The 24,641-nt window shown below is 37.4% G+C and overlaps 1 protein-coding gene and 3 long non-coding RNA genes across 10 annotated transcripts; 2 read left to right on the top strand and 2 right to left on the bottom strand.

Annotated features, from left to right (window-relative positions):
* Positions 1 to 1,831: 1,831 nt before the first annotated feature.
* LOC27206267 lies at positions 1,832 to 22,942 on the bottom strand. 7 transcript variants are annotated; one of them, XR_006541697.1, is made up of 3 exons: positions 22,479 to 22,942; positions 18,723 to 18,781; positions 1,832 to 3,523 (listed from the first exon to the last, which is right to left on the bottom strand). It is a non-coding gene; the product is annotated as an uncharacterized LOC27206267 (long non-coding RNA). The 7 variants fall into 7 exon arrangements; XR_006541700.1 differs by having other exon boundaries at positions 18,719 to 18,781; XR_005543880.2 differs by lacking the exon at positions 22,479 to 22,942 and adding an exon at positions 21,246 to 22,090.
* LOC123327170 lies at positions 6,427 to 7,339 on the top strand. The gene is made up of 2 exons (XR_006541701.1): positions 6,427 to 6,906; positions 6,973 to 7,339. It is a non-coding gene; the product is annotated as an uncharacterized LOC123327170 (long non-coding RNA).
* LOC27207187 lies at positions 13,669 to 16,774 on the top strand. Its single transcript, XR_006541702.1, has 3 exons — positions 13,669 to 14,269; positions 14,336 to 15,046; positions 15,096 to 16,774. It is a non-coding gene; the product is annotated as an uncharacterized LOC27207187 (long non-coding RNA).
* On the bottom strand, positions 17,132 to 17,766 carry LOC6736192 (glycine-rich cell wall structural protein). The gene is made up of 2 exons (XM_002083052.4): positions 17,598 to 17,766; positions 17,132 to 17,438 (listed from the first exon to the last, which is right to left on the bottom strand). Exons 1-2 carry the CDS (start codon positions 17,640 to 17,642, stop codon positions 17,217 to 17,219), a joined length of 267 nt encoding a protein of 88 aa, XP_002083088.1. The 5' UTR covers positions 17,643 to 17,766; the 3' UTR covers positions 17,132 to 17,216.
* Positions 22,943 to 24,641: the final 1,699 nt, after the last annotated feature.

Consider the following 24,641-nt stretch of genomic DNA (forward strand, 5'->3'; position numbering starts at 1 on the left):
ATTTAATACTTAATCTGAGCTGACTACAAAGAAATACAAAAGTCAAAATACTTTGAACACTGGAGAGTCAAATTTCTTTTCACACAATTACTTTGATTTCTTTCTTCCTCTGGCTCAGTAAATCACATGTTTTATTATCTCATTTCTTGGCTATCTTACTGAGAATTCCTCACACTGATGGCAATAATGTCTTCGAAAGTAGGGAATGCTTTTTGGCATTGACTGCTTGACGGCTGCGTATGAGTAATACCCACAGATAGAACAGCTACTGCCTTTACATAGATAAAGGGATTTTTTGGTAAGGGGAGTCGAAAAGCGGGCGGCCGTTTGGGGTTGTCATGAAAAAAATGTAACGTATCCGAATCCCAACGGCATCAACCAATACCCATCTTCATCATCATTCCAATAATCGTCATCCATATCATCATTGGTAATAATATTACTCTTGTCTTTTGGAAACTGGATATACGCTTAGAATGTATATGTTATGCACAAAAAAAAATTGTGTTTATTCTCATTAAGGAAAAGCACGCAACATAAACTAAAAAATATTTTAACAATATTTATTAAAAACTTGTTTAATACTGAAAGGATACCACAAGTCGACGTTTACCTTTTCGATTGCACTTCTTTTTTTTTTTAATTTTTTTCTGAAAACACAGACAAAGTGAGAAGACAGTGCTGAAGCGGGAAACGGCGAAAACGTAAAAGTAAATAGTAAGATATGTATTACTTGGCATTCATCCCGGCTCTGAGCACTCTGCACCCTTAAGCCCCATCCACAACCCCATGTTCTCCATCTGTTCCACATTTAAGGAGAGTAATTGCAGCGACAGTTTGGCGCTACTGCACTTACCCCGGCAGAAGAAAAGTCAGCTAGTAACATTAACCCACTCTCCGGCGAAGAAAAAGTCTTTGAATCTCTTTGATGAAATATTGAAATTGTTGGATGCTGATGTCGGGTTACTCAGATGGTTGAAATACTTTGGGGTCCGGCCAACATGGAATCTCGACTGGGAGACTTAACTCGGTTTCCGAGGGGTCTGTCAAGTGGTGCCCATGGAATGGTCCAAACTTTCAGCCCAGCGCTTCTTGTGCTTGTCGGCCTCAAGTTAAGTAGATCGTTATAAATTGCTCAATTTTAGGAGAGCAAAGAAAATGCAGTAGTGTTAATAAATAATGACTCTACATTAAATTGTGAATTATGGGCAGTGACATCTAAATGGGAATCGGGCTTGAAAGGATGTCAATGACGACAGAGCAACGACAGGTCTTGACATCAGCTAATTATTTTTGTGGGGCAGCTAAATTTTTGCTGTTTAATATTTTTTATTGCTGAAAACTAGTTTAATGTAAGAACAATTTCAAAAATAATATGTGTTCCGGAGATTGTTACTTACTAATCCGGGACTGATTTCTTATATTAACTTGCCCAAAAATTAGAAGAAGAAAGCCTGACGGGAATTCACACTGATTCGATGACGGCTAATCTTTAACTTTATTTGTCCACTCGCACGCTAGGGATTTCACCGAACGATTACATTGACATCTTTAAGCTTATTAGTCACAAAGGAGATTAAGCCAAATAGTATTATCATGAGGGGAGTTTAAAACTTGTTTAGAACTGTTGGCGTTTTTTCTATTTTCTCCTGGTAAATAAAAGTTATCTCCAGGTTAAACGAGATTAAGGATGTTTTTTGTTTTGTGATAAAGGATATCATTTCCCATCGAGTTTTTATTACAACCTTCACTCATAAATAAAAAGCAATAAAAATTAAAAGTTTGCCAAAATATTAATTTTTATAATTTGGATACTTGTATTTTATCTATAATTGCTTTTGATACATTTTGAATTGGAATTGTATCATATAATTCCCACTGTTTGATATATTGTTAATGTCACTGTTTCTTGTTCCAATTTTTCAGTTTCCATTTTCGTTTTCTCATCGTTTTGCTTTTTTTTTTTTTGCAAATGCTCTTTTTTATTATTTTGCTGAGCAACAAAGCCAGAGTTCAAAGTCCATAAAGCATACCATTGTTGTTGTTGTGTCTGGTACTTCTTCTTTGCCGCTTTAATTTTCTTTTTTATACTTTTTGATCTGCGTACAGAGTAGTTGCGGCCTTGTTTTTGGTCGATATATAATACCAACCTAACCAAGATTTCCGTGCTTCTGTTCCGCAATCAGGAGAGGAATATGACATAACACAATGGAGCCCTTTCTCTACCATCCTTCGTCCAGGTCCAGTTGCAGTTAGCTTTTATCGTTCGCCCTACCGTTTTCCCGTGATTTCAACTATCGAAAAATGCTTGGTTTAAGCGCGGTGCGTGTAGTTAGAGCGGAAAATAAATCTCACACACACAAAAACATCCACACAGAGGGGTTAAGGAGGCCATATCGAAATTAGAAGTACTTCCGTTTTGGATTTGCTTGATTTTTGGTGTTCCTTTTGTGGGTATGTGAAACTACAAAGGTGCCGGAAAGATATGCGTAAAAAATGCACATAGAACGTTCTTTCGAAAGTTAACCTCCATTGATTTTCGACCTTTGCGAGGGAGTCGCCTTTTTTGTGTAAAAAATAACTGTTATCCCGCTAAACAATCCCTTTCTTCTAAAGCGCTTTGATATTTCCTATGTGTAGAAACGAACAATATATATATACATAAGTGTTGAGACCACGCAAACTTGGTTTTTCCGAAAGTAAGTCTTTGTGAGAGAGATCGATCCATTTGGCTTAAGTTTAGCCAAATATATAAATATTTATTTGCCGAACAGATCTTAAACCTTCGGTGACTCTCAACTTGGACCCCGGCAGAGTCATCGATCTTCTGCACTTAACAGACCAGTTCCGCATCGATTTGCAACGATAACCTTTTGCATAGTAAAATCTAAACGTGAAAGTCGAAAGCGAAGTTTTTAAATATTGATGGACTTTTGCCATTTTGCTTAAGTTCTTCTAGTTCAGTGCCTTAGTGGAGTAAGAAGGCGACAAAGTATTTCATACGAAAGAAATATAAAAAACCGTACCAAAACGGCTGGAAAACAATAAACAATCACAAAGTTTTGCGAGAAAGCCGTTTTTTTTTTGTTTGTTTGTTTTTACGGTTAAAAAGTATGTAACAGGTACAAGAAAGTATTTCCGACCATATAAAGTATATATATTCTTGATCAATAGCCGGGTCGAACTGGCCATGCCCACCTGTCAGTGTGAAAGCCTCAATCTCAGGAACTATAAAAGCTAGAATGTTGTGATATGCAGCTTTCAGAGACATAGACGCAGCGCACATGTTGCCACGTATGTGGTATAGTTATCTGGTATTCAGATATTCGACTGGTTACCCTGGTGTCTTACAATCCCCCGAGAATAATGTCAAGAATTTATAATTATATAACAATCTGTCTGGCGGTCGCCCAGCCTGATTATCTTATAAAGTTAAGCATATGTAAATAAATAAATCAGAAGGTGCTGGACTTACCTAAACCAAAATACCGTTGAATTATGAAGAACTGCATTACATGTAAATCTGAAAAGGGAGAAGAATTTAGGTCTGTAAGGTTAAAGTGTTTATTGAAAAGACGAAGTACACATGCACAACGGAACGAAAAAAATGTAAAATTTTTGTACAATGTCAAAAAAAAAAAAATACTTTAAAACTTAGAATAATATATTTAGTTTTTGGCACAACCTAAGAAATTATATTAAATGGGTTACCTACTGTTGCATGTTGAATGTTTCATGTCCCTTTAAACTTTATCTCAGACAATAAATTTATATGAAACCGATGTACACCAACCTATTTATTTTGCTTCTGTGTAAATCTTTCGGTGTGGATTTAGTTGCTATCAGCGTAACTAGAATCAATATACACCGTACCGCAAAAATATCTTATCGGCTATATAAATGGCATGACTCACACACACCCCATAAACAAACCCGCCGCCAACCTTTGCTTGCCCTTTTACACTCGCTATTGATTATGACGCGTACTTCAGTTCCAGATAAGCGCAAATATCAGCACTGACCCATCAACACCTAACCCATCGGCGCACACCCATGCAAAAATTTAAACCCTTCCCATTCCCTGCGATTTATAAATTCCTGTATTTGCGTGCATGAGTATGACGACATTAATTTTCACACTCATTACAACTCTATTAGAAGTTCCGAGGAACTTGGGTTCTGGAGGTGTTTTAACTGGACCTTGGGGTAAATGTGGGTGTCTCGCCCTATAATTGTGCAAATGGAAAACAAAGAAAAAACATACACGAAACAATATCCGATTGCACGCACAAAACGTGACTCGTCTCCAAAGGCCACCGCCCAAAAGAAGAACAAGAGTCGATTTTTTCGACTATTGGATACCAGTTGCTCAGCATAAATACGAAGTGATTTTTTTTACATATCAATCCAAGTTGGCTAGAAAAATTAAAATAGTTTATACTATTGTTAAGGAGATAGAATTTTGTGTTTTGTGGGCATGGTCAACTTGTTTTTGACGTTAATCAAAACTTTCCGGACCATAATAACATAAGAAATATACAAAAAAAAATTAAAGTATGGCCTAGACAGATCACACTGTTCATACGGACGTGCAGACGGGCAAAAATTACCAGATAGACTTGGCTAGTGGTATACATATTTTATAACGTCGGAAGCGCTTCCATCCATCTGCTCTATACATTTTACGGTATGGGAAATTAAACTGCCAATGGAAGTTTCAACACAAATTGTACTTCAAAAATCGAGGTCATTACCAATGTGTTACAGGGGTAAAAGAGGAAAAATCGCCCAAGAGGGTGGGAAACACAAAATGAAGCGAATAGGTTAATAAAAAAAATCTGTTTAACTCTTCACTTGCTCATTGGTACTTGTAGCGAATATAAGCTCAAAAATGATACTGGATAGATTATTTCCTGCCATCGGAAAGATATCGTCTGTGACCTTTTCAACAATTTCTCTATATATTTAATAGCCATCCCAGTCACGCAAGGACCGAGCGGACAGGTAAAGCCACTGGAATAAGGCAGAAAATCTAGCGGTCGAGGAACAGCCGACGACAAAGACATATTGGCCCTCTCGGTGCATGAATTGGACCATTTCTGTCATCCGGAATTCCCATTTCATTTTTACGAAATTTGTTGCCTTTTTGAAATGTAGTCACGTAATTTTCGAATTTTTAACAACGGCCGAAAATTTCTGTCTCCCATTGAGGGAGTCTTCGAGTAAGGAGACTGCCCGCTGCGCTTCTTGTCAGACAAAGCGACGGTATCAATTTGTATCTGAAAATAAGTATTCCGCTTCAATTTGCCACGAAAACCAAAAACACCAAAAGCACAAGCAACGAAAATTATTTATACCTCGAATCCAGTCATCGGTAATAATGTTGAGTTTGATGGTGAATGGAGCGTCAACTTTATTAGGAATCTTTGTTCACCTAGGGGATCAGACTACACGCATCTGTCCAACGGTAACTCCACGATGTCCATCGAATCTCATTTTGCCATTAATGAGGCGTTGTTTGCCGCCCCATTTTTGTTTTTTTCGGTTCAATCTGAACGAAATCGATTGTCAGGACCCGCATGTCACCCGCTCATTTTCTCACTCGTCTTTGAAAATTACCAGTTCATTTAACTAATTATTGTCATTATGGTTTTTGTTGAGGAGTTTGTTGGCTGTTCTGGTGTCAACACTTCGCGCCGATATTCTGCTGGTTAGACGGCATCCAATGTCACCATATATCGTGTCGGACTGAAATTGTAGTTGCCAATTTTTGCCCGATTTAACTTCGTTTTAGGTAAGAGCTCGGTTTGCGAGAATTTAAAATATTTATGGACTCAACATGAGTTTTTACTAAGCATATTATTTGGATTCGTTGTGCTACGTGGGCTTTTGGAAAGTTAAGGAGTAACCATATGGACAATTCGTTTTCAAAAATCTGACGGTTTGAATTGTTACACATTGTTTAAAAATAAAATGAAATGGCACTAATCCTAGTTACAGTCATCTTTTAAAACAAACTTCCCACTTTTATTATATTACTACTTAGAACTTACTATAATATAGATTATTCCCCAACAATCCCATTTGGTCTTATAACTATGCAATCGTCTATTTCGCAATTTCTCCACCAAGATAGTGTAGACAAGTTTAAGACAAGGGTGATGCCACTCACTGACCCTACCTACACAAAAATCTGCTCGCTTCTCTGGAAACTTGAAGACGGGCACAGTGAAAATAAAATTGCTTCATGGCGACAAAATGGAAAGGGCGCCCATCAGCCATCAGATGTGGGCGAATTATCAGCTTATTTAGAGCCGCTTCAGTTGGCAGTATAATTCCACACTTTTCTTTACAAAATAACACACAGAGACCGCGGATAAGCAATGGGAAATGTAGCATCAATTGACACGAAAGTTTAGCGTAAATATTTGCCGGGACAAAGAGACATCCATTAATTCCAGCCGCCACTCTCATTCTCCGAGAACAGTGACTGAGTGTGTGTAACTATTTAATGACAAAGAATGAAAAAGAACAAGATGCGTATGTGCGACAAACAAATGGCGACATCGCGGCCAGACTCTAATTGTAAATTCCGATCTAGATGCAGATACAAATACTGTTTATTCGTAAATAAGGAGGATGACGTAGTGAGGAAATACTGATTCATCGCATAATCAAACGAATTAGATTCGAATCGTTTTTTCATTCGTCATGGTTATAGGACATGCTTATAAGGCAGTGAATGTCGTTGTGGAGCATCTTAAATGCAATGCAACGATAGTGATGTTTTCAAAAACGACCGTCCACTGAAAAATTTACAATGAGTTTACGTTTATTATAATTACAAGAGTCACGTTTATATTCCATATTAAGAAAGTGTAAGATAAGAAACAATTATTCACCCGAGTAAGTCCATAAAGATCTCGGTACCAAGGTTTCCAGAAACATAAAACTTGATATAAACTTTTTCAGTATCCTCTTCTGATTACCATATTCTTTCGAACGTTCTGAATAAGTTAAAACTCGTCATCGCATGTATTTCTGGATTTTATGAAAATGCCATTCGAATTGCGGCTTTTTGTTTGCAAGTGTAAATGTTTTTACTACATTTCTCAGTTTATCAGCAACTGCATCGTATTTTTGCCACAATCATGGCAATGATGCGAACGAAGGCGGTAATTTCATGGCGTCATTATTATAATATTGTTCCGCAACCAAGGCCATGCTGAGTCCGAAAAAATTGGGAGGAGGGAGGTCTCGGGAAATCACTTCACAACCTCCCGCTTGGTACGCGAAATGGAAATTGACGACGCCGCCACCAAAGGGATCATAACGTATACAGGAAAATCAAAGATTGCCGGGTCTAAAGAAAAACAATGCGTGGCGACAAGTTCGGGTTTCATCAGGGATCGAAATAAATGACAAAAAAAAAAGCTTTGGTAAAAACGAAAAAATAGCTTCGTAATGAAAAGTTAATCCCGTTAATTTTATAAATGATTTTTGTAGGTAGTAATGGAAATGTTACAATCATTATAGTAACGATTTTTTTATGGCTCACCCAATAATCGGAAAATAAATTAAGATTATCTGTACATATAAGTCTACGATCTATTAAAGATTATGCCCTTCCACATAGCGATCGTAAAAAAATGTATTCAATGCGAACTGTAGCATATTTTTAACTCTTATCAGACTATGTCACAGAAGCAACCACCAGAAAACCCCGTCCCCTAAAATAGGTATTGATTAAAAAATTATTTGTTATGAAAATACGCATATATATATTATAGCATTAATATTAATTGTCTCAGGCATGGAGGCGTGCTAAGGACGGAATCATGCTATTCAAGCTATAGCTGGCGAAAGGGACCGATAACAGATAACAAATGTACAGATTGTTGAGTCAAATTTAAATTAACCACACGAGCGGGTCATAAAAATTCTGAAAGTTTTAAATTGAGCTGCAATATAGAAAAATTAGGTCAACCCGAATTTGATTTTTTTGGCAATATTCAAACTTACACCCTGAAACTCCATTCAGGCTCGAATACTTATACCCGTTACTCGTAGAGTAGCCCTAGTATACCCTATACTGAAACTCCATTCAGGCTCGAATACTTATACCCGTTACTCGTAGAGTAGCCCTAGTATACCCTATACTAGAATCCTTGAAAATTATGTAACAGCTAGGAGTTTTTTCCGACCCTATATATATTTCTGATCAGGATAACGAGCCGAGTCGATCTTACCGTGTTCGTCTGTCTCCTAATATTTAAATTTTTCCCATTTTTATACAGATATTAAGTATACGTTATGGCTAAATGGGGTAAAGGGTATACGTACATCTAAGACCAAATGCAGGGGAAAAGCAATAAGCTGTATAACTTTCTGCAAATTAACTTTCGGCACGCATGTACCCGAAGCCCTACAAAAACAAAGCAAAACAGAATGCGGCATGTGCTTAAAAACAGGCGGTACGACTGTCATTAAATTTCGCGCATGAAATGAACAGCAAAGGAAATTCTTGCAGCTGCAGCTGCAGCAGCACCAGCAACAGACGAAAACTTAGTCACTTGTGTGCCTGCTCCACCCACTTAAGCCACGGCGGATGGGGTACGTGTGGCTAGCACACATGACATTTTATTCTTACAAGACAAGCAACAACACATATGACAGTTAATAACAGCAGCAGCAGCAACAAAATTTAAAAATTCCCACAACATCCGGTTGAGAGCAGACCAACTGCGAGAGGAGCAACACAACAAAAATAAATAAAGAAAAACGGCACAAATAAAACTCAAAACGAGAATCGACAAACATTTGCGGTACAGTGGCTTAATGAAACTGGAATAATGCTTTAACATATAGTCAAAGCCCCACGATGCACTCAAATGTAGCTATAATACTCAATAGGAAGTCTGAAGCAGTTCCCCAAGCGACAAGTAGTTATGACCAGGTCCAAGGTTTGACTTCGCGTCGGTGGGCGTAAATAGCGCCCGCGGGAGCTGCGGATATAATCCTAGGTATATGGTGGGCTGGCTGACTGTAGCACACTGCCTGCCGACGCAGGATGCTAAGAGTAGAAGCTGCGTGAGTCAGCTGGCGGGGAATGTGATCGGCATACAAAATGTCGCATTCGGACCAGTTTAGCTGGCGACGAAAAAATACAGCCCAGAAAAATAAAACACTAAAAACGCCGTGGCAGTGAAGCAGGGAAATGGCGTTGCTGGTAATGTTTTTGCAGTTGCAGCGCTAGTGGTGCCAATGCAAACAAGTCGACGCCGGTCAAGAGAGCGTGGGAGGGAAGTCTGGTGTGTCATGTCGGTGGGTGTCGCACCGCCACCAGCTCTGTATTTGGGTTCCCAGTTCGCCGGCCATTCCGTCGCGTTCCGCCTTGCGCCGGTTTTGAGCAAGATATGCTGGCAGCAACAAGTTTCAGCGACTAAAGTTGCTAGGGTTGTGTAAGCACGCACATCCATCAAGACAGAAGCACCGAGAAACTTAATCTCCAACCGTTGCTGCGACAAATTATTAATGTTTATACACATACTGTTATTAATGTGTTTGCACATTAATAATAATCATTTATTGTCCTAAATTCTTTGTAAATTTAAAGAATTCTTGAACCATTTAATTTTTTGAATCTGTTGAAGACAACATATATTCCTCAAATTTCTCCACGTGCCAGTAAGTGAGCAGCAAACATCCATTTACACTATCATTAATCTTCTCCTGTCCAACCGATGCCATGCGATACGATATTATACTACTGCTGGTAGGTAAAAATTAACTCTTAATGATCTGATGACAGCTCCGCGGTTTGTCCGGAAATTTAACGGTCCAAGTTCAATCGATGGTAGAACAAAAAAAAATTTGCATTTTAAAGCAGTAACATTACCAATGTCTATTAGATATATAGAGCTTGATATGTATATATTTTCTTCCACCCTCATATGACACCGTGTGCCACTGTCTGGGATTAATGATCTCTAAAACAATAACAGATCTAATAGAAAAATGATACAAAGCACCCAGTTCCGGACTCGAACTGCATAGTAACTTCTACAACCGTGCATGTTTGCACTTTTTGAATGGGCCTCTCTGGTCGGATGATGATGATTATAATAACGGCTCTGCTGATGACTATGCTGAAAGGAGGAGCGGTGATAGAAACCCGATCCGAGAGTAGGATAGAGCAGACACACTTAACTCATTCACAAATCGGACAGAGGGCCTACACCAAGCTGAATATAACCGGCTAACAAACACTACCGAAAACTAGTGAAAAAAATAGTCCAGCGTTTTGGGCGTTTTGTGGGCGTTAGAGTGGGCATGGCATCATTTGAAAACAAACTTGCGCTGCGTCTATGTACATGGAAGCTGCATGCTCAATCATTTTTCACCATTAGTTCCCTTTATAAAACTTACGTAACTCAAAAACCAACGATAAAGAGGTAATGATAGAACACGGGGGCACGGTGGAGAAGAAACGAATACAGGAATGTGTTTGGATGGGCAGACGGAAGAGGAAATTGTCACTTTGTTGCAAAATAAACACGTGCCGCTGATTAGTAAACTAAGAAGGCCAAACGAGCAACTGAAAGATTGAGTAGTTGAGTTTTTCTGGCTGTTATTTATGTGAGTGTGTTTATGTCCCACTAGCCACCCAAGCACCCCCGTCACCCATCTTTTATGTCGAGCGCTTCGTAAAAATTATTAAACGCTATCGCACATTTGTTATGCCGCGTTTGTTCTTTTACGTGACTTTGCCTTTTGATAAAATTTTTTGTTGTGGCCTGCCTGCTTGCGGTTTTGTTTTTACGATTATTAAAAAAACGCTATAGCCGTTTCTCGACTTTCAGATATACGTTACTCAGCTAGTGGGAAAGCAAACAAGAAATTTCAAAATATCTAAATAAATATGCCATATCAATAGAAATTAAAAAGAAAAATAATAAAAAAAAAAATAACTAAAAAAAATTAAATTAGCAGAGTTGGACGGTTTGCTTCTCGGTGTTCATACATACGGACAGACGGGCGGACATGTTCGGCTAGACTGGGATAGTGATTCTGATCAATAATATATATACTTTATAGGGTTGGAAACGTTTCCTTCTACCTGTAACATATTTTTTAACGGATCTAGTATACCCTTTTAATCTACGAGTAACGCGTATAAAAAAGCAAAGAAATTTTTGGCTCTGACGTAAATTATGACAGTGAAATATGAGTAAGGCGGGCTAAAAGGAAGCAAACTCTTTGATTATTTGTACGTGATTTCTTTTGATGCTATTATTGCTTTGTTTAGGCTAAAACTGCATTAAGATTGGTTTGGCCGGAAGAGATCTTTATATACATACATAATATGAAAATATTAAACTCTGCATTTCATCTAAGCCGTCGTCTTTTGTAGCTCTGTTTACTGAAGCCAAACAATTATAAAGACAACCAACACAATCGGGGAACTTCCAAAGTCGAAGAGCGACTTCCAGCAAATCTGACGAAATTAATAACGTTACCATAATATAAACTCGTGATCAATATTCGTGTGACTTGATTTAATCGCACTTTTTTCCTATTTCTCGCGCCTCATACAGAAAAAGTATAATTTGGTAAAGTTGTTGATATGTCACAGTGTGTTATTTGCAACTGATAAAATCCCACAAGTATCATAGCAGTTTTGAAGAATAATTACACTGATGACAGATTACGAGAAAAGTGGCGGAACTCAAAATTAAATTATTCAACCATTTTGTCTATTTAAAAGCGATTACAGACGCTGAACACTTTCGGTTGATTCGTCTTGTCAATATGGAAGGGGTCAATGGTATTTTGTGTGACACGTGTCCGATCGGACTGTAACAAAACCAACCAGGAAAACAAAGAAAATGAAACAATACATAAATGGCAAAACGAACGATGAAAAAGAAATGGTAAACTATTAACATTTTTGTTTACACCTCACAATACCCACACCATAAATTTTAGCTGAGAACCGGGCAAAAAGTAAAATAACACAAGAGGATGACGGGTACTGAGAACTCGTCACAAATTGGCCAAGATCGGTGGCAATAAACCTACTTCACAAGTTTAACTCTCAGCGCTTTTGAAGGGGAACTGAAACTACATTTCATCTGTTCACACAGCTCAGATTCCGATCTCGTATGAATTTAGCTTTTCAAGACTTCCCACAACATTGACTTTAAGGGCAACAACATTATCTAAAAATAATTAAATCGGAAATGGCGTGATATCCGATAATGTTGTAAATAAATTAAACTAGTTCAACTTTACACCAACTCCGCTAAAATTTATGATGAATAAATTAATAACATTTCCGAAGCCGCGCCAAATTGGCAAAATCGTTGTTGGGATAATCATCACCGATTGTCCCGTCCCTTCCCTGCACACGACTCCAGCCAGACAAATGTAGACAAAGTCAGCAAATAAATCAAACAACCTGCACACGCGCTACAGAAAAAAACATGCTGATGGGTAAGCAGAATACGATACCTTGTATACCCAAAAGGGGGCGACGGCCTCCAAACTAGATATTGCATTGTATTGTATTGGAATGGAATTCGCGAAAGCACCCAATCGCCAGACTGGGACAGCGCATAGTAGTTCAGGGAAATCAGAGTAGTCGAAAGGGAGCAGCGTTCTGTATGAAATCTAAAAATGGATCGAAATGCTTTTTTAAACGCCCACCGCTCGCAAAAATCATCATCATCATCAGCAAAGATGCCTTCATCCAGTATCCAACGGATCATCTCGGATTGCCCATGTGCGGCCCATTAATTCGCATGATGTCTTGCATATGGCAGCAAAGTTTTGCGCGTGCGGTCAAACAAAAGTGGAGCCGCACGTGGTAGGAAATCAGCACTCGCAGAAAAATTTTAATAATTGTGCAAAAAAAGAAGTCAAACCAAATTTTTAAATTTGGTATAAATCGCGGTATAAAATGGGATTTGTTAGATAACATAAAGTTGGATATTTAAACAAATACCTATTAAATCAAAACTTCCTGCAGTGTACAGGTTTATTTGGCATTTTATATGTGGGCGCGCATTTTGTGGTGTGTGCATCTATATTTTTGTCCACGAGTGTTTATGTTCACATCCGACATCAAAACATACGGCCAGAACCTGTAGCCCACTGTGGCGGGTTGGGGCCGAGCGCGATGAAAATATTGGTTGTTGGGTGGTGCATGTACAACCGGTTATTCAGCTTGGGCGTCAGCGTTTGACGCTTTCCATTGATCAGCAAGCGTCCTACGATATTTGATATGGGAACACACTGATGGACACTTTGAAAGCAAGTCTGCCCGCCCGTCCAACGTGACGTATGAGTGATGCTTGGGGTGCCTTGAATAATGTCACGAGGCGTGCTAGTGATTTTGTCCAACGTTTGCGTACTTATGGAACAATTAAATATAGCTGATTTTGTTTTACTTTTTACATACGTACTTTTTATAAACCGGGTACATCACTTTTGTGTCACGTTGATATCACCACTAGTGCCCCAAGGGAGACCAAGGTCACAAAGGGGTTCTCCGCTTCCCCGCTTCTTAATAAAATTATACAAACAAAAAAAAAAATTGTGTCGACATGAGAGGAAGTAGCCTTCGAAAATATAAATTTAAAAGGTTAGGCTCGAGAAGCTGGCATTTTAATACTAACATGAAGGAAATAACGTAATACTTACAAATAAGAAAAAAATAATTAAATAGTTTCAGCAGCAGCAAAAATTATAGCAATTGACAGACAACCAAGAAATACAAATAACGGTAATAGCAAATAACGCTGAGATCTGCGCTGTTGCATTTCAATGTTTGACTAAGCGCAATAAAACACCGCACACACGCTGAAAAAAGAGCGCAATACTACACATCATTGAAAACTAATGAACAAAAAGCCAGTGAACAGGCAGAAAAGATTTATGCAAATTTAAGAAGCGCCAGGCAACTATTCTATAAAATTTTTTGAAGTGGATTTTCCGCATTTTGCGATTGCGTCGAAGGCCTTCACGTGCGATCAAGTCATGGCTCCATGTGCCATGTGGCAGTCACCGGACAAAACACAGACCACTTCCTCCACTCCACGACAAATCGATGAAACCGGCGGTGCCACTCACCGAAGTCGAGAAAGCCCAATGAGTTGAGCAAATGTTTTCGCCAGACCTCGCCCCTCTTCTCAGAAGTGATAACAAATAACTTCCACTAGCTAAAGGCTTTGTGGCAGAGCCATCAGATGCTGAGTTTAACAAGAAAGTAAATTATTTTATTTCTTATAATTTCATAAAATAGTTTCATATTTTTCTAAATCAACACAAACAGAATACAAGGATACTATCAAAATGGAAAACGAAGAGCACTCATCTATTGGAAGGGGGTTCTTTATTTTGGACAGGTATTTATTTGGGTGGTTTTCTAAACGGAGCTTCCCCACGACAGAGACCCGCTAAAAGTTCTTTCACCTCGAATCAGTTCCCAGTTTCATGTCTTCGTTCGGTGATCGTAAACGATCATCAGCGACTTCGGAAAGTTTTAATGCCAGCGATAGATAAGAGCGTTAATAAGTGACAGGGCGCCAAAGCGAATCATAAACAATTTTATTCGCGCGTGTCAGAGAGAAAGAGCAAGAAAAAGAATCGCAAGCAAATCTAAAAAGCACAAACTCGACAGGTTGCCTTTGGGTGATATGGTATTTCATTCATGCTATAAACAGTCGTTTTAAGCTCTCTTTGTGTCAATACATATTAGTCACATATTTAAAGCATTTTCGGTCACAAATATTTAAAACTAATTGTTTTGGTTTTGGCTTTTTGCAATCCAGCACATAGCATGAAGAAATTATTGATACCCTTGGCCAGTAAGTCCTGGTCTGTATTTCTTCCGCCACCGATAATGACATAATAAATAAATATAAATAAAGAAAGTTATTACAATTGTAAATTGGAATAGGTGAATAAATTAAGTTAAGAAAAACAATAAATAATTATACCTGTCAAAGCAAATAATTTATTTGTATGCTTATAAACAAATTAGGTAAGCTAATTTACTTAACTGCGTCGTTGAATAATTATCAAATTTTTAGTAATCCAACACACAATAAAATCAATTGGGAAGAACTATCTCAATTGTTGTTAATTCTGGCACACTACATAAATTGCCATTCAGTCATATTCTATCAGTCTTGGATGAGTTTCGTATTCTAGGATTGGATTGCCGCTGCTGCCGGGCTGATGTTTATGTTATAGACACAAAAAATCACTTAGCTTAAAAATGATTTCAAGTATTTTGTGGGATTTAAAAATATACATCAAAGTGAGAAGCGGCGACGGAAGCGTGACATAGAGTATCAGGTAATGGCCAAATAGGATAGATTGACCAAAAATAAATATTGAGATGGCTATTTTTAAACCAAAAAACCTCGTATCCGATCTTCAATTGCACGAGCGCAAATAGAAGTTTCTATATGGGGATCGGCACATTTTGGACCGCACACTCACACTGTTAATTGGCACCGCTCGAGCGAATCACTTCGCGAGTCTACCCTCGAGAAAATTTGTTTTAAATTAGATTTTTGGACAACCTCGTCTAGAACCATGCAATGCCTGAAATATGTTGGAACGTGTTTGCGCTTACATCCTAATAAATTAAATAAGTGAATTGTTACAATCGACATTTGTGACTTGATATTTTCGTTGAGCTTCCCCGATTGTAACATTCACTTTTCTTTCGAATTATTAATTATGCAGGCGAAATTACAGCTATCCAACTTTCTTACTCTGTTGGGCACCATAAACTAGGGAGTAACCTAAAATGTTCCTTATGCTGTTGTCCCGGCTGCAATGCCCAATCTATAAACCATGCGGGAGTGAAAAAGTATCTGACAGATACAAATAGAAAACGGCAATTTTGGCATTTTATATTAAATACTACTGGTGAGGTTTTTAACAGGGCGAACGAATGATTCTATTGGCGCTCAAGGCTCGAAGAAGTGTTAATATAATTGCTGTTTGTGTCATTAGAATCAATGTTGCAATTATAAACTACTTTGTTATTCCAGTAGTCCGTACTTTCTATCCAGTTATAATGTGAACACGCGTGGCGAGTACAATTTTCCTCCCGTCCGTCATCAAAATTGTTCCCATTTCAACGCCGTCTTCTATATTCCCAAGTCATTACGGTGTTAATAAGTCTTAAAAAAATTAAATTCAACGCCTTGCTAAGGCGCAAAAGTCGATATGACGTTGAAGAAGAAGAAAACAGTCGATTTGGGACACGTCGTTTTAAAAGTTAATACTTTTTCGTACTTAGTTTTGCTATTGCGCACTTTTAGAAATGATAAGACAAAGCAAAAGTTTTACTACCGATTTGGAGAATATATAATGATTTTCTGGCACGGGACTGCCTTCTTCATGTAGCTATATATAGGAGTATGTATGAGCAAAATAAATTTTCGATTTTGTCAAGAGGTTGGACAGGTAAAGGAATTCCTATCTTAAAGGGCGTGTGGCCAGACAGGTAGGTCACCAAACGTGGCTCGTGTCGAAGACAGTTTCTTATGCAAGGCAAAGTTTTGTTCCCATGTTTAAGGGGGGGACACATTTCCCAAATTTTACACAAGTGCTGGGTAACTTATGTTACATTAAAAAGAGTAGAGGCATACATGTCAATGCAATGCTTTTACCTTTTAGAACACTTTTCACTTGCTGTCCATTTTGAAATTGCTGTTATTGCTGAGGTCGGTGACTGTCATGTTCTATGTAGAAATTCTTTTGATATTATTAGCATTCGCCTATGAGTTTTCAATTTCTGATACTGCCTCCAGGAGCATGCACATATCTGCGCATGCGATACAATCGGTAGATTTTGAGGCAAATGTCATAAAAGGGCATTAAATGGAATTTAAACTGCCAAAGCGGTTTGTATTTGATTTGTTTCACATTTATTTAGAGTGAGTATAGAGTGCGTGTGACCATTACCTCGCGACGCACCGCTATTTCGAATCAACACTGAGCTACCGGAAAAAAATTTGTCGCCGACAAGTGTGTGGAGTGATATACAAATTTTGACATTATTTAACAAAGCAGCGGTAAAAAATTAAAGCTCTGTGCTTTCTTTTTCTAGGTGGTATTCCCAATGCAAATATGTAAACGGACAGAACAAATAGAAAAGCAAAATTAAGAAATGTCCAATATAAGAGCCGTCCCTATCGTCTACGTCCAGCGCCTCCGGCACGTGCTCTGGCACCCACCTCGGCGCCCGCTCCAATGCCGACGTCCATCCCAGCTCCAGGTCCGTCCTCAACGGCTTTAGCCGCTCCACCGCCGTGAGCTCCAAATTGTCCACCCGCCCCCGCCGCTGCGCCCAAGCCCCCTTGGGCGGCACCCATAGCCTCGGGTTGACCTGGAACTTGAGCCTCGGCGATGCACTAATTGAACGTAGCTTGGTTAATAGACAATAAATCATTGGGTAATTCCAAAAGTAACTCCCAAGAGGATCAGCTATAGCTAAAAAGTTCTAACCACACGATTTTCCAAAGATAGCTCTACTCCTCTCGGAAAACTTACTCGCAGATTTCAGATCTCACCCAAAGCATCGCCCAAGTCATCCAGGACAACATTGCCAGTTTCATTGTCAGTAGAGTTCGTCTCCAATACAGGTTTAAATCAACTATAGATGGGTTTCGGCTACCGCTTTATCAATTTATACTATTATAACGCTCACAAAAACTCGTGGAAACGCCTGCTTGGTATTATCAAAACACAAATCTTAAGCGGCCTTGTCCCGATAGCATCTATCGTAGCTCGACTTGGTTGTCAGCCATCAATTATATATTATTAATCAATTGTATTGTTGACAATCGCTTAATTGCTCCCGTGCCTAATGCATGCTTCTGGCGTGAGTCTATTAATAAATAACTAAATAATTACCAACCAGTCGTAAACCAAATAGTGATATAATGACATTGCGAACAATACAGTTGTTATTGCTGGAAAATTATTGAGTAATAGCGCGCACTACAAGGTCAATATTAAACAAAACCAATAAGCTAATGCTAAATACACATAAATATTTAGTTAATTTAAAGGAAAAAACGAAATAATTTTAACATAAAGAATAGAATATGCATTTTAAGTTTATTTTATAAGTTTTCCAATTTTCCTAGTGGGAGTACGAAGTGGAAATTTATAAATTTGTTCGGCAGATCATTAGAAATTGGAGAAAAAAATAATAATAAAATCATATTTGAACACTGTGAGGAGTGACTGGCTTTTCCCTGACCATGGATAAAAAATATAGCATCTAAACAACATTAAGAATTTTACACATATACCCCATATGTCATAGTTTTTTGCTCATCTGCCGGTGGCCGCAGTAATGGACACTTTTCCCGATTATCACGAACTGTATGTAGTAGTCCACACTTAACCATGAATGCTTGTTCTGCTATCATAAAAATCAAATCAAAATGATTGCTAATCAAGTGCAATAATGCTATTTTTATCGTCATAGTTGTGGTTTGTACATGTGCATTTTGATTTACTATACATATGTACATATGTAAGTATGTCTACGTGTGGCAATTCACCATATTAATATGATCCTTTGAAAGCTAGAAAGTTACTTTTGTACGATACATATTTCCTTAGTTTATATGTATATGTAAAATTTATGTGTAATGTATAATAATAATACTGAAATACATACTTACATATATATTGGATTTTTAAAAGAATCGCAAGCAATAGACATGGTACCAAAATTTATTTTCTGAAATAAGATAAGCAAATAGGACGAACAACATTATCAAGTGTTTTTTTTAAGAACCTTTCAGTTCTTATTTGTCGATTTATTATGGGATTAAAATTCTGATCGCTTATTCAATTTCCAGATTTACACACACACATACATGGATACGAGAGTGGAATTGGTGAGAGAGCCAATAATCTAATGAAAAGCGACAACGAAATGTTTGCATACATACAAAACTTACATATTTTAATGATATTCCGTATGCAACGAGTTCCCCGTACTTCTATTTACACTTTTTGCGACTTTTCTTATTTACCTGACCCTAAACCACGAAACACAACCTTCTTCCGTTAGCGACGAAAGGAATATGCAAAAATGGCTTCACATGACCGACGCTGATCCGATACTACGGTTTTTTTCGACTCTTCTTATAAAATGTATGATCGCTTATTCAACTCTCATATTTACATACACACACAAACTAGGATACGAAAGTGGAATTGGTGAGAGGGGCAATAATGTGATGAAATGAGACAATGAAATTCTGCATATATACAAAACTTACATATATTAATGATATTCCGTATGCTACTACTTCCCCGTTCTATATACACTTTTTACGACTTTTCTTATTTTCCTGACCTAAAACTACGAAACACAACCTTCTTCCGTTAGCGACGAAAGGAATATGCAAAAATGGCTTCACATGACCGACGCTGATTCGATACTACGGGTTTTTTTTTGACTCTTCTTATAAAATGTATGATCGCTTTTTCAACTCTCATATTTACATACACACACAAACTAGAACACGAAAGTGGAATTGGTGAGAGAGGCAATAATCTGATGAAATGCGACAACAAAATGTTTGCATATATATAAAACTTACATATATTAATGATATTCCGTATGCTACGAGTTCTATATACACTTTTTACGACTTTTATTATTTTCCTGACCTAAAACCACGAAACACAACCTTCTTCCGTTAGCGACGAAAGGAATATGCAAAAATGGCTTCACATGACCGACGCTGATCCGATACTACGGTTTTTTTTTGACTCTTCTTATAAAATGTATGATCGCTTTTTCAACTCTCATATTTACATACTACACACACAAACTAGAATACGAAAGTGGAATTGGTGAGAGAGGCAATAATCTGATGAAATGAGACAACGAAATTCTGCATATATACAAAACTTACATATATTAATGATATTCCGTATGCTACTAGTTCCCCGTTCTATATACACTTTTTACGACTTTTCTTATTTTCCTGACCTAAAACCACGAAACACAACCTTCTTCCGTTAGCGACGAAAGGAATATGCAAAAATGGCTTCACATGACCGACGCTGATCCGATACTACGGTTTTTTTCGACTCTTCTTATAAAATGTATGATCGCTTATTCAACTCTCATATTTACATACACACACAAACTAGGATACGAAAGTGGAATTGGTGAGAGAGGCAATAATCTGATGAAATGCGACAACGAAATGTTTGCATATATATAAAACTTACATATATTAATGATATTCCGTATGCTACGAGTTCTATATACACTTTTTACGACTTTTATTATTTTCCTGACCTAAAACCACGAAACACAACCTTCTTCCGTTAGCGACGAAAGGAATATGCAAAAATGGCTTCACATGACCGACGCTGATCCGATACTACGGTTTTTTTTTTTACTCTTCTTATAAAATGTATGATCGCTTTTTCAACTCTCATATATACATACACACACAAACTAGGATACGAAAGTGGAATTGATGAGAGAGGCAATAATCTGATGAAATGCGACAACGAAATGTTTGCATATATATAAAACTTACATATATTAATGATATTCCGTATGCTACGAGTTCTATATACACTTTTTACGACTTTTATTATTTTCCTGACCTAAAACTACGAAACACAACCTTCTTCCGTTAGCGACGAAAGGAATATGCAAAAATGGCTTCACATGACCGACGCTGATTCGATACTACGGTTTTTTTTGACTCTTCTTATAAAATGTATGATCGCTTTTTCAACTCTCATATTTACATACACACACAAACTAGAACACGAAAGTGGAATTGGTGAGAGAGGCTATAATCTGATGAAATGCGACAACGAAATTCTGCACATATACAAAACTTACATATATTAATGATATTCCGTATGCTACTAGTTCCCCGTTCTATATACACTTTTTACGACTTTTCTTATTTTCCTGACCTAAAACCACGAAACACAACCTTCTTCCGTTAGCGACGAAAGGAATATGCAAAAATGGCTTCACATGACCGACGCTGATCCGATACTACGGTTTTTTTCGACTCTTCTTATAAAATGTATGATCGCTTATTCAACTCTCATATTTACATACACACACAAACTAGGATACGAAAGTGGAATTGGTGAGAGAGGCAATAATCTGATGAAATGCGACAACGAAATGTTTGCATATATATAAAACTTACATATATTAATGATATTCCGTATGCTACGAGTTCTATATACACTTTTTACGACTTGTATTATTTTCCTGACCTATTCCGTATGCTACGAGTTCTATATACACTTTTTACGACTTTTATTATTTTCCTGACCTAAAACCACGAAACACAACCTTCTTCCGTTAGCGACGAAAGGAATATGCAAAAATGGCTTCACATGACCGACGCTGATCCGATACTACGGTTTTTTTTTTGACTCTTATAAAATGTATGATCGCTTTTTCAACTCTCATATTTACACACACACACACATACTAGGATACGAAAGTGGAATTGGTGAAAAGCAATGCTTTGATAAAACTTGACTGTTATCAATAATCGATAGTTTTCTGTCACGCTTATTCAATTCCCAGATTTACACACACACATGCATGGATACGAAAGTGGAATTGGTGAGAGAGGCAATAATCTGATGAAATGCGACAACGAAATGTTTGCATATATATAAAACTTACATATTTTAATGATATTCCGTATGCAACGAGTTCCCCGTACTTCTATATACACTTTCTACGACTTTTCTTATTTTCCTGACCTAAAACCACGAAACACAACCTTCTTCCGTTAGCGACGAAAGGAATATGCAAAAATGGCTTCACATGACCGACGCTGATCCGAAACTACGGTTTTTTTTTGACTCTTCTTATAAAATGTATGATCGCTTTTTCAACTCTCATATTTACATACACACACAAACTAGAATACGAAAGTGGAATTGGTGAGAGAGGTAATAATCTGATGAAATGCGACAACGAAAGGTTTGCATATATACAAAACTTACATATTTTAATGATATTCCGTATGCTACGAGTTCCCCGTTCTTTAATGTAAATTTATTATATATATTTTTATAATTTATATGTGTAATGTATAATATTGATAATATAATACATACATACATATATATTGGATGTAGTAGTTTTTTAAAAGAATCGCAAGCAATAGACATGGTACCAAAATTTATTTTCTGAAATCGGATAAGCAGTACCAAATAGGACAAACAACATCATTATCAAGTGTTTTTTAAGACCCTTTCAGTTCTTATTTATGGATTTGTTATGAAATTACTCTTCTGATCGCTTATTCAATTCCCAGATTTACACACACACATGCATGGATACGAAAGTGGAATTGGTGAGAGAGGCAATAATCTGATGAAATGCGACAACGAAATGTTTGCATATATATAAAACTTACATATTTTATTGATATTCCGTATGCAACGAGTTTCCCGTACTTCTATATACACTTTTTACGACTTTTATTATTTTCCTGACCACGAATTATTTTTAACCACGAAACACAACCTTCTTCCGTTAGCGACGAAAGGAATATGCAAAAATGGCTTCACATGACCGACGCTGATCCGATACTGCGGTTTTTTTCCACTCTTCTAATAAAATGTATGATCGCTTATCGATAGTTTTCTGTCCCTCTCTTGCCGATAGGTCAGTGACCCTTCAGAAAGCTGGATGCTGCGAAACTAAGCCTAATTCAACTAAAACGACAAAAATTTAAATGACGCTTTAAACTTCCACAGAAGTGTCTTCAACACGTATGTATGTATGTACACACAAATCGAAAAGAAATGATACTTGGTCAATTATGTGTTGTACATATGTAAATGTTCTGTGTACCCAACGGTTTTAGTAGGTTTCAGCGGGTAACCCCATTTAACGATGCATTAGGGAAGGCTAGTTCAGTCGGTCATTTCTCGCCACCGCACTCCCTTAATGTATCCCAACCCTACCTTGGTCGTTCCACCGATGCGTCTGCCCTGTCTAGACGCTTTTAATTTGCGTAATCAAAACACAAAGAGCAACGGCGACTGTCAATGAGAACAGAGCTATAACCAAAACAGAAACAAACAATCACGCCTTTACACACGTTGATAAATTACAAAAAAATTTCAAAGCTCCCTTTTTATTTTAATTTAAAAAAAAAAAAACCCTAGGCCAAAGGCTAGACTGTAAGTAAATCGAATGTTAATGAAAACATACAATTCACTAAAAAAATAAGTTGGAACTGTATCATTAAATTGGTGACCCTCCCATAGACCATTAAGAGTATTAAGAGTAGTAATTACGTTTTTTATAAATTATAAATTTATTTTAAGTTTAACAACCAATTAAATGTCTTTAAAACGTTGTGGGAACGATCATAACATGGAAACAATAATTTAGATTAGCTAATAGTTTTTGCAACTGGTGGCACATATTTTAAATAAAACAGAGAGCTCTCTAGACTTACTCAAATAGTTATAATATCAGCTTCAAAAGCATATTATTTGTCTATATATCGCAACGAATAGAATGCAGTTCCTTAATTAATATAATCGTTGTTTGAAATTTCTGTCCTCTGAGAGGTCGCTATTTTTACCCGTATGGCTGTATTGTTCTCGGAAGTGGCTGACGTCGAATAACTCGTCACCGGTACAAGTCGCAAGTCTACGACGCCACGATATCACAATGGGGTCCATAGATTTCAGTCGGAGCTCTAGCTCTCAGAGGCAGACAAGCATCAAAGATCTGTACATACAAATGGTTTTGGTTTCCTCGTTTGTCAGCGTATTTCGCTAAAAATGTATCTATGTATATGTATGTATATATGCGGCCATAGTTGGATCTTGCACCTTGGCACGAATCACAGTCAACAACATAGTTAACTTCATTAACAAGTGCACTGCGAATTGCTCTTTACCTCTTTTGAGGTAGCCGATCTTTGTAGCCGGAATTTGCTGGACTTGATTGCAATTTATTTTAACTGCTGACGACTTCATAATGTTCACAAAGGTCATGCTTGTACGTTGTATCTGTCAAATCTCCTTAAATATAAAAAGATTTTTACTTAAAATCGATGTTCTCTCGCATATATCAAGATTAGTTTGCTTTTTTTTCGTAATTTATGAGCTTTTCTCCGAGGCAGCACCGATTTTGTGTATAAGAAAGCGAAGGTAATGTACACGACGAATCTATGTAACTGAATCTTTACACTACCTCTTTGGCGAAATAAATATGTTTTTAATTAGCCTACCATTGATTTATTCCACACCATTGCAGCTGACAGCCAGATTAATGTGTTGATGCCAGATTAATCAGATTTAAAAGAGGTAATGGAATATAAACGTTTGTTTAAAGTGTTGCCGCAGTAAGTTTAGCTTGAATTTAATATTGTTATTAACAGTAATGCACCGATGTACATACCACTGATAAAGAGTAAAGATGCCCACGATGTGTGCATATTGCGTCTGGAATCTCGTACAGCTAGAAGTGCTGCCGATCCGTGAGTCAAACAGTTGGAATGGCACTACGATGGGTTGGGCTGGCAGTCAATAGCCCCAACTGTTAATTGCAAAATCAA

Source organism: Drosophila simulans, chromosome 3L, assembly GCF_016746395.2.
Source record: "Drosophila simulans strain w501 chromosome 3L, Prin_Dsim_3.1, whole genome shotgun sequence".
Taxonomy (NCBI): Eukaryota; Metazoa; Arthropoda; class Insecta; order Diptera; family Drosophilidae; genus Drosophila; species Drosophila simulans.

Bases quoted from the DNA above. Each gene is read 5' to 3' on its own strand.
- LOC6736192 (XM_002083052.4), bottom strand. From the start codon at position 17,642: ATGAAACTGGCAATGTTGTCCTGGATGACTTGGGCGATGCTTTGG. The intron at 17,439-17,597 runs GTGAGATCTGAA...ACGTTCAATTAG, and splicing joins TGACTTGGGCGATGCTTTGG to TGCATCGCCGAGGCTCAAGT.